Raw genomic sequence first — 13,689 nt, 5'->3', positions numbered from 1 at the left:
AGAAGGGAAGAAATGAGAGTGACAGGATGTACGCTTCTTAAGTATTGCACAGTATCAAAATAGCTATGTTGACAAATTGGCTCTGCATGCAGGAGTGGGAGTGAGCAGGATGCCTCTCTGCGTTGGAGGAACTGAAAAAGGGAAAAGGAGAAAAGGAAGCCCGCCACTTCTGCTAGGGTCTGCTGATGCTTTTGCCATACTGAGCGGAAGGCATGATCAAACCCTCGGGGAAAGAAGATTTGGAAGCTGGCCCACAAAAAAAAGCTGTAGTGTGTTTGGTTTCTGTGTGTGTGTGTGTGTGTGCGCGCTCCTGGGCTGGTAGAACTGTTTATGTGGGTTGAGGCAGCAATCTCTTCCGACGTGAAATTGTCCATCCGAGACTGTCAGCATGTAGGTGTGCGCTACCTAAAATCGCAGATGCTAACAAGATGTTCTCCCTTTTCACTCCCTGTTTGATGAGCTTTATTGACTCCAAAAACAACACGCTATCCGAAGCTTCAAAATGACTGCCCGCTCCCTGCCTCACTTTCTGTTAAAACGCTTTATTTAGCGATGAATAAATATTGCTCCAGTGAGAATGTCACCAATGCTCAGGAGCACGGAGGGCCAGCTGCTTTACTTATCAGAAGTTACACAAGGATTCGGGCTCAATCAGGGACAGCGCAAGCGAGGTTTTCTTTTCTTGTGACTCACCGTAACTCCATACGTCGCTCTGGTGCGTGTAAGTTCTGTTCAGGATCGACTCAAGAGCCATCCATTTTATCGGCACCTGTGGGAATAATCATTACAGTGTGATTAAAAAGAATGCAAAACCCGTGTGCACTTAAACTAATGACAAGTTACCCACAACATGTTTATAATGTATGATGTGTATATCATGTTGCATATGCATGCATGGGATGAAGTAAATGTGACACTACTGATAACAGTGTGTTTATTTTTTGGCACCACTTTGCATCCCTGCAATTTGCAGGGATGTTTTCAACTTAAAACGCTGCAGATCTTTATATTTCTGAAATTGATTAATGTCTCTGGCCAATTCATTAGAGTTTATGATGCAAGTTTGCTGCCACCTAATGGTGAGATATACAAAAGTCTCTTTTTATTATTAACCTCTTGAGACCCGAACTCTTCCACAGCATGCATTTTTAATTTCTCTTTGATATTTGGGCATATTAGGACCCGATGAATGTAAAAACAAAGAATTACCAGATTTTTTTTTAAAACTGATTTTTGTTTCTAAGAAAAATTAGAACCCCATATGAGGACATTCATTTAAAATTTCGATAGAACAGTAGCAGTATAATGTCCTTGTAAGTAGATATCAGGCCCTTGTAGAGCAAATTTAGTATTTTGGTCTAAATAACCCAAAATGTGATGTCCACATATGTGGACGCCAGGTCCTAGGAGGTTAAGACAGACTTAAGGTATGCAAAGACCATCACACAAACCTTATGGCAGTTTTTCTTCATAAGCCAATGATATTTTTTTAATTGCACTACACAAAAGAGTGTCTGAAGTTTAGTGATTCTTTTTAAAGACCTGTTCTTTTCCACACCTGCACATTTGGTGTTGACAGGCAATACAGAGAGATATCTGGGCTGAATTTGTATTATATTATTTCTCCTAATTACACCTGATATAACATGCACTGCTCACCTTGTAGTTACAGGCACAAAAAAAACAAACAGCACAGCATGTTCTTGAGTAAGGAATCCTTCAGTTTCCCAAAGGAAACAAAAGACAAGAAACCCTTTTGATTTGTCTGAATTCACTGACAGAAGCTCTGAATGTAATTCACTGACAGAAGCTATTTAAATACAGGACCACTTGCATGAGACACAGAACAAAACAAAGTTCAAAAATATATCTTTTATGCAGTCGAGCTGAGTGAACTACAGGAAGTGGTCTGTCAGTTGGCAACTGGCTATAAATTCATTAAACAAGATCATGTTCATATTTAGGCCCATTTGTGTGCAGCAACAACTCTATCCATCAGTTTTCTTCCACTTATCTAATTCAGGGTTGTGAGGGAGCTGGAGCATACACTCTAGACAGGCCACCAGTCTAATGCAGGGCTAACACAGAGAGACAGGAAACCATTCACACTCACATTCACTCTAAGTAGGGCTGTTTGATATAACGATATATATCGGATGACGATATAAAAACGTCTATCGTTTCATTTTACGCTATCGTTTGTTTCGTGGTGTCGCAAAATAAACTTTACAGCAATAGTTTTTTTTCATCGTTTTGATGGTCACTGTAGTGGCTATATTAATTTCTTAAAGTTCTCTCTTTCTCTTATATTTAATATAACCACACTACAGCCGGACAAGCACCTGTTTTTATGCGTTGTCGTTAGCAACAACGACGGTAAAACCCTCGCGTGTCCGCTTGTTTATTTTCCATATAAACCTTTCACAATAAAGCTCAAGATCCTGTTGAGTCTTTTCAAAATAAACGGAATCACGTGAAAAAGTATGCAGAGTGTTTACGGATGAGAAGCAAAAAAGAATCGTCAGGTGCTAAAAAATAAACCTTAGACTCAAACGTTACAACAGGTTTTTCCCCGCAGTACGCCATGTAATAAATACTCACAAAGAAAACGGCGGCCGTTACAACTTATGTCTAAAAATGTGTAGTTTCATGCATCGGTTAAAACACTCGACTCCAGATACACGACGCCCAGCTGAAACACTTCACCTACCCGAGATTCACAGAATTTACAGAAAATATAATTTTTTGTGTGATTTATATCATTATTATGACAATAGATGTTTTATATCGGGATATGAGATTTTGGTCATATCGCACAGCCCTAACTCTAAGGTCAATTTAGCATTGCCAATTAGCACAAAGCCATCAGTGTCTTTGGACTGTGGGAGGAAGCCAAAGCTGTGATGCAACAGTGCTCACAACAACTGACTAATAAATAATAAATTTTAAAAAACCAACTAACCTTTCCTCCATCTGCATGGTACTCTTTCTCATCTGCCTTTAGCAACTTGGCCAAACCAAAGTCAGTGATCTTGACATGTTGAGGAGTCTTCACCAGGACGTTTCTGGCTGCCAAGTCACGATGCACTAAGTGGCGCTCCTCCAGGTAGTTCATACCCTTTAATCAAACAAATAGTGAAATACAGATTACATAAGAGCCGTGCTTTCACGGGCTCGCCGATATTGTTGTTAACGTGAAAACACTGCTTGCTCAGACAAAGTGAAAAATGACATCTGTCACGACAGACTTTGATAATCTGATTACTCAGATAAAAGAAACGGTATTTCTTTACAAAAAACGGCTGTTCTTTACAAAACCTCTAAAAACAAAAACGCTGACGACTTGACTCGTTCTGCAAATCTAAGTTTAAGCATATGTTTTTAAATTGCACACCCACTAAGACTTAAACCCCCAAAAGCATGTGATTGATATTATTGTTATTGAAGAAAAAAAATCCCTAGATTTATATCTTCATTGGCTGATACAGAGCTATGCGCATGTAAAACAACTCCAGCAACAACAGGTCCAACCTAATCAACAGATTACTCAACTGTAACGTGACACCTTTATGAACTTTCCCTCTTACCTTGGCAATCTGCACACACCAGTTGAGCAGGTACTGGGAGCCAATATTGTCCTTGTTCTCTTTGACATAATCCAACAGGCAGCCGTAAGGCATGAGCTGCGTTATGAGCTGCACCGTGGAGGTGAGGCAGATGCCCAACAGACGACACACGTGGGGGTGCTCCACACTGGCCATCACATAAGCTTCCTGTAAGATGACATAAATGATTTACATGATTTACAATTCAAAATTATGTTTATTTCTCTTCTTTACGTATTAGCTGTTTATGCAGCCCCTGAGCTCGTGTCTGCTTAGCGCCCTCTTCCTTTTAATGGACTTCTGCGAGGAAACCCGGTGATGGAAGCCATTTAGGAAATCCATGCCATGCTAGCATCGGATTCATGTAAGATTATTAAAAGAAAAAAATTAAAAAGAAAACACAAGGTAAACAAATAACCAAGTGTTTAGGACACATACTTTTATGTGTGTTTAATTTCATTTTTTGCAAACTTTGTCCACATTTTGTAAGTAAGTAAGGGAAAGCACAGGTTCGCTTCAAGGTACAAAAGCAAAAAAATACATTTTTAATTATTCAAAGGTCCTGTGACTTATTGGCTGGTAGAGATATCCTTGTGAATGATAAACAAGACATTTTTTGAGATACCCGGTATCAGGCGATAAGTTTCTCAGGAGCAGTAATACAGAACGAACAGCTGTGTATTTTATTGCTCGACAGTGGAAATTACTTTAAGAATTTAAAAAATGGGGATAAGGAAACCACTGCAAGCAGTAATTCAAACTGAACTTTATCTAGTTTCCTGTCATGAAAGCAGAAATGCATGCAAAATATTGTCTACACGCCTAATACAATATCAGTATTGCTCAATAAATTCTCAGCTTGGGGCTACGCAATTCAGACAGCCTGATGAAAACAAGGTTTCCAAACACGTTCTACCTTACAGGGAAAGACTGCCCTTAAGTTAAGAAGCTGAGAGGACATTTGTGTCCACCACAGCGAGTGGACGTGCAGTGACTGAGCAGCAGAACCACAAAATCCCAGAATCCAAGATGCACATTTGTCTGTGTGCATAATGCATTTAACACAGGCTGCAGCGCTGCATTCCTTTCCAGAACACCTCAGCCTTGGATTACACCAACGCCCACACGCTGCCTTCCCATGAATTAATCCCATTTCCAGCAGTCCCATAAGATGAATGCCATGTAAACAGACACGTTCTCCATTACAAGGAAAAGTGGCCATTAGCTAGATTATAGGACACATTAGTGGAAATTTCACAACCAGCAGCCAACAACTGTCGCTCCTTAAGGCCGATGTAGTTTTGAGTCAAAATATTGTGATAATTCCTTAAAAAATGTGCGTAACATTTATAACTTTTAAAATGTATACTTTCATTTCCAGCCCTTAACAGAAGGAGGCAGGGAGGGAGTATTTCAAATGAGCTATTGTGTTCAGCTCCAATTTAGTATGACAGTAAGCACAGAGGCCAAAAAATTACCACATAAAATGAGTGAACCTACATCCAAGATCTCCTTGTTTGCCTTAGGGGACGTGGCCTCTCTCAAAACCTTGATGGCGACCGGGATTTTCACGTCCTCTCCCTCCGGGACCCACAGACCCTGCATGGACACAAGCATTTTATTTTATGTGCTGCAATTAGACCTGAATCATCAAGTGAGCGCACAAGCATATGTGTAAATGTTAGCATACACTGTGCAGTACAAGTACAAATATTGACATGCATGTGCAAGCCAAAGCTACACCTGCTCTCAAACATACAGTAAACAGTGCATTTGTATTCTGCTTGCAGTCCATTCTTTGCAAAACTGTCCACACTACGAAGGTCAAAAAGCGTAAAACAGGCAGAAATACAAAGAAGAACATCGAGCTGACCTACAGTCTCTCCCTCTCTCTCTGGAGAGTTACGCTAACCTAAAACCAAACCCTAAAATAAATGGTTAACCTTGAGGAGACCAGTGTTTTGTCCCCACAGGGAAGAAGAGTTTCCAGAATGTCACTGCATAAACGCATAAACCCAAATTAACACACGAGCACCGAAAGTGAGAGTGAAGTCACCCGTGCATGATCTGGCTTGTTAAAAATGTGGTTTTATAACAGAAAAATTGACAACAGATGTAGCAGATGAGTGAAAACGCTGACGGTGTGTTGGTTCTGGCTGTGAGAGAGACCCAGATTCAGTAAAGCTCAGCACTGGGGTTCAATTATAAGAAAAAAGAAACAACTCCAGGGTGCCGCTTTTTGATTTTTTGTTTTTTACCTTGTAAACAGTACCAAAAGCTCCTGATCCCAGCACCTTGATTTTCTTAAACTCGGGTTCCTTCAGGATCCGCAGCAGAGCCTGGTTCGGTGCCTCTCCACTTGGAGTGAGGGGTTCGACCAACTAGAGAGAAGAAATCACAGTCTTGCATATTGTCTCAGCTGTAAATGAATGCTGACATTTCCTTCATCATCTTAATGTACTCCTCCAAGCGCGGTGACTGAGCTTACCTCTCTCTCTTGGAGCAGTCTACGCATGGTCCTCTTCCTCTTGATGTGGCGTCGGCGGAGCAACACAAAAACAGACAGGCCTGCGATGAGAGCGGCCAGCAGCCCACCAACAACACCAGCCGCGACCATGGAAAGACCAGGGGGGCTGAAAAACAGGAAGGGGGGGGAGGTTGTCAAACAGAGTGCATTTGTGAGTTTCAGCAGAAAGCAGAAATGTGATTAACACATCTACCTCAGGCAAAGTTAACTTATCCCTAAGAAGTGGTGATCTGTGTTGCTGTGTTTACTCACCCTTTACTGTGGCAGCCTTCAAGACCGGGTCCAATGCACCTGTAAACAAATGAGTGCGAAGAGTCTAATGCAACTGACAAAATCAGCACAGAGGCATTGTTTTCCTATGAAAAACCCTTTGCAACCAATCAGAAACCAATACTGTTGCCACGCTTATGTTTCCCAGCGTATTTGATTTCATTTCTGCCACATAAAGCACCGAAATCGTCTGCAAAAGGCCTACAAGACTAAATACTTTCAATCAATGCATCAGTCACTGGGGTCAACCGGGGACTGTTTATTTCCACACAGTCCAGTGGTTTATTTATGAAACTACTAAACCCAGTTGTGGAAACACATATCCTATTCTTCTTTGTAACCGTCACTGAGGCTCATTTACACAGCAGCTTTCGGTGGTTTAAAGGTATTTCAGACGACTTCCCAAGTTACTCATTGGGCTTAACACTGATCCTCTATCATTTTGAAAACTGTGTCTGCTTTTAGTTCTGCTGTTGCTATTATTTCTTTGTTCTCAAAAGTACTACAGACTTGCAAAAACAACGTACAGTCATCTGAAAAGGAAAGTTTTTCACAGGAATCTAATCCAGTCCTCTCAAGGAATTCAGCTAATCAAAAGCACTTTAACTGATCACCACTAAGTGTGAGAATCTCTGGAGCATTCAGGTGTGTGTTAACAAAATGCCACAAGCTTCCCAGGATTGTACACCAGCAAATTCACCCCAAGGTCAGAGAAACTGGAAAAAATTCCACGAGCTACATCTCAGACTCTACAGGCCTCAGTTAGCATGTTAAATGAAAGTGAAGTTCATGATACTACAATCAGAAAAAGACTAAGTATGGGTTGTTTGGAAAATACCTCTTCCTCTAAAAAACATACTTGAACACAATCAAAGGTAGACCTACTGCGGGGCTCTCGAGGGGAGTCGACCTAGCTCACCCAATCAGTGAATTCTCCTTCTTGGTCTATTCTGGCAGGTATTCAGAAAATCTGGTACCGTATGTTTCAGTTTTCTCCATGTTTACCTTCTCATACTGTCTCTGATGGGTCTCCAAGGAGGTCCAGAGGACTTGTGTACCTCACTCCCTGTCAATTAGCCCATCTCTTTGCCATGAGGGCTCTGAAGCGATCAAGTGGTCTTTGTCTTCCACCAGAATACGCTCAAAGACAGAAAAACTTTTATATAAAAAACTCACATGAGGCCTCTATTCTTGTGTTTAATAAGATTTACTATAAGACATGAGATAATTTTCCTGTGGTATAGCTGAGTGTCACGGTCTGCGAGGGCAGACCGTGAGGAGGGTGTTTGGAGGACCCAGGTGCAGACACAGACGAAGGAGGCAAAAATGTTTACTGAACTTAAAGTGAGCCTTTATTAGGCCGGTAAACAGTAAAGCAAAAAGAACCAAACATAAACTATGGCAATGACCTAAACAAAGGGCCTAAACTGGGAAACAACTAAAGACTAAGAAAAACTAAGACTCTGATTTGGACTGTAACTAAGAGCTATGCATACGACAAGAAAAAGGACAGTCTTCTGGACTAGTACATGAAAGGCTATGAGAACATGACCAGAACAGAGACTGAAAAACTATGCCGTGTAGCTAGACTGACAGGAATGTTAACAGACAACGCGACACCGACACAAAGACACACTGGGCTTAAATACACTGAGGAAGTCATCAAGGAATTAGAGACAGAAGGGGAACACAGCTGGGAGGAATAAGACCTAATGAGACAGGGGGAACAAAGCTAGAAACACTGACATAAGACAGGAACATGAACCTTCAGAGTAAAACAGGAAACAAGACACCACTAAACAAAGACGCAGACACGACACTGAGAGACAGACTAGACACTGAACTAAACCTGCAATAAACATGAGAACAAAACCTACGAACTAATCCTTAAACAAGAATAACTGAAACATAGAGTCATAATCATCATTATCATCATAATAAGAAAAGAATCCAAAATGCAAAAACACACCAAAACATAACTCAAAATACTGGGTCAAACTGACCCAGAACCGTGACAGCTGAGGTGTTATATATACTTTTGCTATTGCTGCTGAAGGTGCCTATACAAGCCACAGCATCACAAGGTGTTCTTAGTTCTTCCCAGAGAGCCTCCTCATATGACTGTAAACCTCCTAGGTCCAAAAAGCATTTAAAAGAAGAAGAAATTAAGTCAGACATAATTGGTTTGTTTTAAATGGAAAAACACACAAAACCACTCAAAAGTCCTGCAGTCTAGAACAACAACACGTCTCTTGGGGTGTCTGATTTTAATCAGAAGTCCAAGAACCATCTCAGCAGACGCTTCAAGCTCGGGGCACATTTCTGCATCAGTGTTACAACAGACAAATGTTTCCAAAACAGAGAAAATGCCTGTGCCTGTTCTCAGGTCAGCTGAGCAGTGCTTTTTACCCCTGAGTGCAGTTTTTGTGGCATAGCTGGCACACTTTCTGTTCATCTGCGTATTTCCACACTAGCGCGTCGTCCTCCCCCAGCACGCCTTGGGGACAGCGGGACACGCAGAACAGTCCATCTTTGAAGTTAGCACATTTAGTGCAGTTAGCAGACTCCTGAAAGTGGAAAAAAAAGAAAAAGATTCATTATGTTTACGACTCTATTGAGAGCAGTTATAAATATTTGGTAAACTACACTGTCTCATAGTAATAATTTCTCAAAGCAAATGTTTGGCAAATACGACCCGTGCAGTCAAGTTAGATCTTTCTTTTCTTTTCTTCTTCTTTTTGTTTTTTTAGTTCAGGCTAGTGAAAAGACGATTCAATGCACTGATCACGCCTGAATAAATTAGCGGTAATTTAATATGTTTCCCAGATCTGCCTCCCACTCTCTCTTTGTCAGGTTGTGTTTCTGTTTTTGATAATTGGAGGGTTTATTTCCCAGTTATCAAAGTAAAAGAAAAAGAAAACAACCAGATTGCACATTTTGTGGCTGCGCTGCATTACAGCCGATCAAAGCTGCTGCTGACTGACAAATCCGCAGAACTAACGTGTCTGGATTGGATTTCACGCTGTGCAAATGTTAATCTCTTCTAAGCAACGCTCACAGAACTGTTTAACACAAGTGCAAAGTGTTTTGTTTTGTAATATTAATTTAGCTGCTGATGGCAAACATACAGGCGCGCTGCAGGTTGCGGTCCCGTTCATGGGCTGACACTCGGGGTGGCACTTGATGCAGGTTTTATTCACAGCTGTCTCGCGTGGCTCTCTGCAAAAAAACAAAACAAAGCATGACATGCCTAGTTTGAAACTATTATATGTGTTTTATTTTAAAATTTTTTTTGAGGACAGGAGTTAAACTGTAAGCACATCGAGATTCTTTGTTGGACAGAGGTCTCTGAAGAAAAACAGATGTGAGCGACTGTGTCGTTTCGCCTCCAGTGTTTGTCTTAAATCCACTGGAGACTGAATTTCAAAATGCTTCGGATCATATCTGCTTTTCTTTTTCTGTCAATTAACCTTCAGGCTCGTGTAGCATCAAAGTCTTGGAAATACAAAAATAGACTCTGAAGGAGTGAACTGTACAGCATGGAGACCTGTTGTGTTTTTAGCTTGTTTGTTTTTCAAAGCTTATTAAAGGCCGTCAGAGAGATGCCTCCCTCACCCCTCCAGGATGTTGCAGGAGTCGACGCAGCTCCCGTCGCGCTTGTAGTCGCGGCACGAAATGCACATACTGGGGCCCGGACCCCAGCAGCCGTCCACCGTGCACTTCTTGTCGCAAGTGTCGTTTCTCAGAGCTGAAACCCAAACACACAATCTCAGCGAGAGCTCTTTCCTGCATAATTATCCAATTTTGAAATTAGGATCCTGTAATTAAATCTTGCTCGTGCAGCGCATAATCAAAAGTAACAACAACAGCAAAGATGCGACTGAAGCCAGTGTGAGACAAACAGAATTTACCGCAGGCGGCAGCGTTGGCATTGCCCTCTATATTAACAGTTTGGTGTGGTGATTTGAAAAGCTTCTCCCAGTGCTTTGCATCAGTGTAACAGAGTTCAGAGTTCTTAGAGACAAACACATCTCCATCACTGATTTCTCTGAGGGACCTCAGGCCCAGGTGGGTGATATGTAGCCCAGCCACAACCAAACTGCGGCTTCCGCTACCAAATGGGAGACGAGAACAAAATGAGAAGAAGAAAAAAGAAAACATTTTGTGACGGGTTGAATAACACTGCGGTTTGAATCAACAGGGGGTCTTTACAAGGAACATACCGTTTAGTTCTCCCCCGAACGACCTCCAGATTCTCAAAAGGACTCAGTGAGCTCATGGTATTTGGCCACGTTTGAATCCACAGGTACCCTGAAGCAACAAGGTTTGTTAACCATAAAACTGTTTAGATGCACGCATTTAGATGCATGACTCAGCCCTTACGCAGTCTTACCAGTAATTTCTTTAACTGTCTTAAACACATTAAGCTGGGCAGGATCCATCTTTGGTGTTTTGGTGAATTGATCCCTGAAAATGAGAAAATACACCGTACTGACTGCTGGTAAAGGTGATCGAGCACAAAGGCAGCAATGCTAGTCATAGCCCAGACTTACCCATAAATTGATGTGTGGATGATGTCGATGTTTCCATTGATTTTGGTGCAGTTTTCAAAGGAGCCGATGTTTGTGGCATTGATAGACAGAGTGTGAACCAAGTCTCCTGTTCCAAGTCCATTACACACTAAAAAATATTTAAAAAAAATACTAGTTAATAATAATAAAAAATAATCATAATAATTTAATAATAGTTTCTCATAGATTTTGGTCCATATTAATCTGATAGCATCACACAGTTATTGCAGATGTGTCATTTCAGTACACCAAACTCAAAATGTTCAAGAATCCAGTTTCAGATGATTTGAGTTTTGTGACGTGAAATATTATCTCGCTAGAAGCAACCATCAGAAGATGGGAACACTGTGGTCATAAAAGGAAGACATGGTCAGTGGCAGCATTAATTGCCTAGAGATCTGCAGCTAACTGGGTATTTTCTCTGGAAATCCTGGAAAATGTCAGTGGATCAGCAGTTTGTGAAATACTCAGAGCAGCCCGTCTGGTGCAATCAAAGTCACTAAAATCTTGCCCATTCTGATGCTCACCTCAGCAGGTCATCTTGAACATTTTAATAAGCCACACCTAATGAAGTGAGTCAGTGCATAAAATCTGGCCTATAAATTTTCACCAAATCAATAATATTTGCTTTTTTTATTCATCTCAGTTGTTTAAAATTCCTCTGAATATACGTAGGATGCATGACATGTCTTTGAAATCGAAATCTTATGTGCATTTAGTGCATGTGTCTAATATGCATTCATTATAAAGATTCAGGAGTTACATACAGTTGGTGCATATAAGTTGGTGCATAAAATCTGGCCTATGAGTTTTCAGCAAAACAATGCCATTTGCTTTTAAAAAAAATCATCTCAGTTGTTTAAAATGCCTTAAAATGACTGAGTTTAATAAAAATGTTGTTCCGTTGTATTGTACTGCATCTGTGTTCCTCTGAATATAAAACCAAACAGAAATAGCTTAAGGATGAGTGACATGTCTTTGAAATTGAAATCTTATGTGCATTTAATGCATGTGTCTAATGTGCATTCATTATAAAGATTCAACTTGGCAGGAGTTATATACATTTCCATTAGAACTTACAGTGTGGTAAACATGCTGCCGTCCCAACTTTTTGAAGTCGTTTGCATCAAGTTAAAAACAATTAAACGTTTGTTTTCCTGCACTATTTTCAATTAAAAAGGGTTAAATTATTTACAAATTACTGCATTCTGTCGTATTTACATTTTACAGCTTAACCTCTGTGAAAACAACATAATAAGAAATTGTTCTTAGCGTAGCTACAAACAGTTTGTTTTTTGTACACGGTGAGAAATATTTGTCCAGATTGCACAGTAACAGCTTATCTTCCTACCTTTTGGACACAGCCCGTCACACTTGGCGCACTTCCTGATTCCTCCTACCTCCACCTCATATGTGTTATCGTTGCACGTCCGCACACATGCGCCGTAATCAGAAATAATATAATTACCTGGAAGAATATGCAAAATATAAGCTGCTGATGATGATAATCTCATATTCATGTACACTAGATGGATCTTAAATCATCTTAAAATCATATTAAAATATCTGGGGGAAAAAACCTTTTTTGTAGCAAATAATCTTTTATTAGTTATACAGCAGTTTAACTAGCAATGTTGCTGAACTGCAGAGCTCCTTCAGTGACAGACTGCTGCATCCTAGATGCATGAAGGAGCGTTTCCGCCCTGCAGCTGTCAGAGTGTACAATCAAAACCGCTCCCAACAAACATAGATGTTTACATTTGAATATGTTTGTTTACATACATATTTAATTTTAATAACTGTACAGTACTCTGCTTTTGGTAACTATTGTACTTGATGTAAATATGTAAAAAAAAGGTGTATGTTTCTGTTCTGTTTCCTGTGTCCTGTTTGTTTGTATATATGTGTTTTTCTTGCTGCTGTTACAACCAAATTTCCCCTTGTGGGACAATAAAAGAATTATTCTATTCTATTCTCTATTCTAGTGCATAATGATGACAGAATATAAACACAGAAATACAGGGACAGACCTGTGCAAGTTAAAATGATAAAAAGCAGTTGTTGCATTAACACACTCTCAATCATTTGCTTTTCTTGTTTATACAGTTTAACATTAAACTTGGACAAACTTTCACGACTGAATGTCTAACCACCCTGAAGGACAACCTGGGCAACTGTTCAGCAAGTCAGCATGCCGCAATATGGAACAAAAGTGTAATCATGCATGATGAGCTTCATACTGCCAATTGGGACCCATTATTTTACTTTTATTTATCTTGACTGTCGAGACATAGCTACAATGCACGCATCAATGTTAGCTAATGTAATATATCTGTCTAGCAGGATTAAAAGTTTAACAGAAATAGGTGAAAAAAACTAAAATTAAACAAAAAAATTATATGGTTAAAGCCGGCCTTACGTGGGCAGCTTTTGACACAGGTGGCCCCGAAGCTGTACTTTCCATGCGGATTAGGAACCAGCTGGTGCAGGTTGGGGTCGTAACGATGAAGGCCTGGGCAGGAGTCCTTACACACTCCATTATCCTGGAAGTCCCGACAGGCCTGCAGCACAAACAAGCGTCATCTAGCATACTGGGACAAAAACAGAGCCCCGCACTAATGATAACACTGCATTCCTTTATCACAGCCTTGGCTTAATACTCATAGCTGCACAGAGAGGCAGAACAGACGCTGTTATTCAAGGCACTGCCAAGTGC

At 40.5% G+C, this 13,689-nt stretch overlaps 1 protein-coding gene across 2 annotated transcripts in view; it reads right to left on the bottom strand.

The window, feature by feature from the left end:
* The window catches only part of egfra (epidermal growth factor receptor a (erythroblastic leukemia viral (v-erb-b) oncogene homolog, avian)), a 44,833-nt gene that overhangs the window by 7,160 nt on the left and 23,984 nt on the right, over positions 1-13,689 (bottom strand). For both annotated transcript variants that reach the window (XM_085142193.1, XM_085142192.1), the window contains exons 7-22: positions 13,393-13,534; positions 12,325-12,441; positions 10,956-11,082; positions 10,796-10,869; positions 10,626-10,713; positions 10,314-10,513; positions 10,018-10,150; positions 9,531-9,621; positions 8,812-8,969; positions 6,385-6,423; positions 6,094-6,238; positions 5,864-5,986; positions 5,106-5,204; positions 3,588-3,773; positions 2,963-3,118; positions 694-769 (exon numbers count right to left, since the gene is read on the bottom strand). In XM_085142193.1, coding sequence (XP_084998319.1) covers positions 694-769; positions 2,963-3,118; positions 3,588-3,773; positions 5,106-5,204; positions 5,864-5,986; positions 6,094-6,238; positions 6,385-6,423; positions 8,812-8,969; positions 9,531-9,621; positions 10,018-10,150; positions 10,314-10,513; positions 10,626-10,713; positions 10,796-10,869; positions 10,956-11,082; positions 12,325-12,441; positions 13,393-13,534 — 1,954 coding nt within the window. The remainder of the gene's footprint in view (positions 1-693; positions 770-2,962; positions 3,119-3,587; positions 3,774-5,105; positions 5,205-5,863; positions 5,987-6,093; positions 6,239-6,384; positions 6,424-8,811; positions 8,970-9,530; positions 9,622-10,017; positions 10,151-10,313; positions 10,514-10,625; positions 10,714-10,795; positions 10,870-10,955; positions 11,083-12,324; positions 12,442-13,392; positions 13,535-13,689) is intronic.

Source organism: Neolamprologus multifasciatus, chromosome 18 (genome assembly GCF_963576455.1).
Source record: "Neolamprologus multifasciatus chromosome 18, fNeoMul1.2, whole genome shotgun sequence".
In the NCBI taxonomy this organism is placed as follows: Eukaryota; Metazoa; Chordata; class Actinopteri; order Cichliformes; family Cichlidae; genus Neolamprologus; species Neolamprologus multifasciatus.
This window is presented reverse-complemented; position numbering and strand designations above follow the sequence as displayed.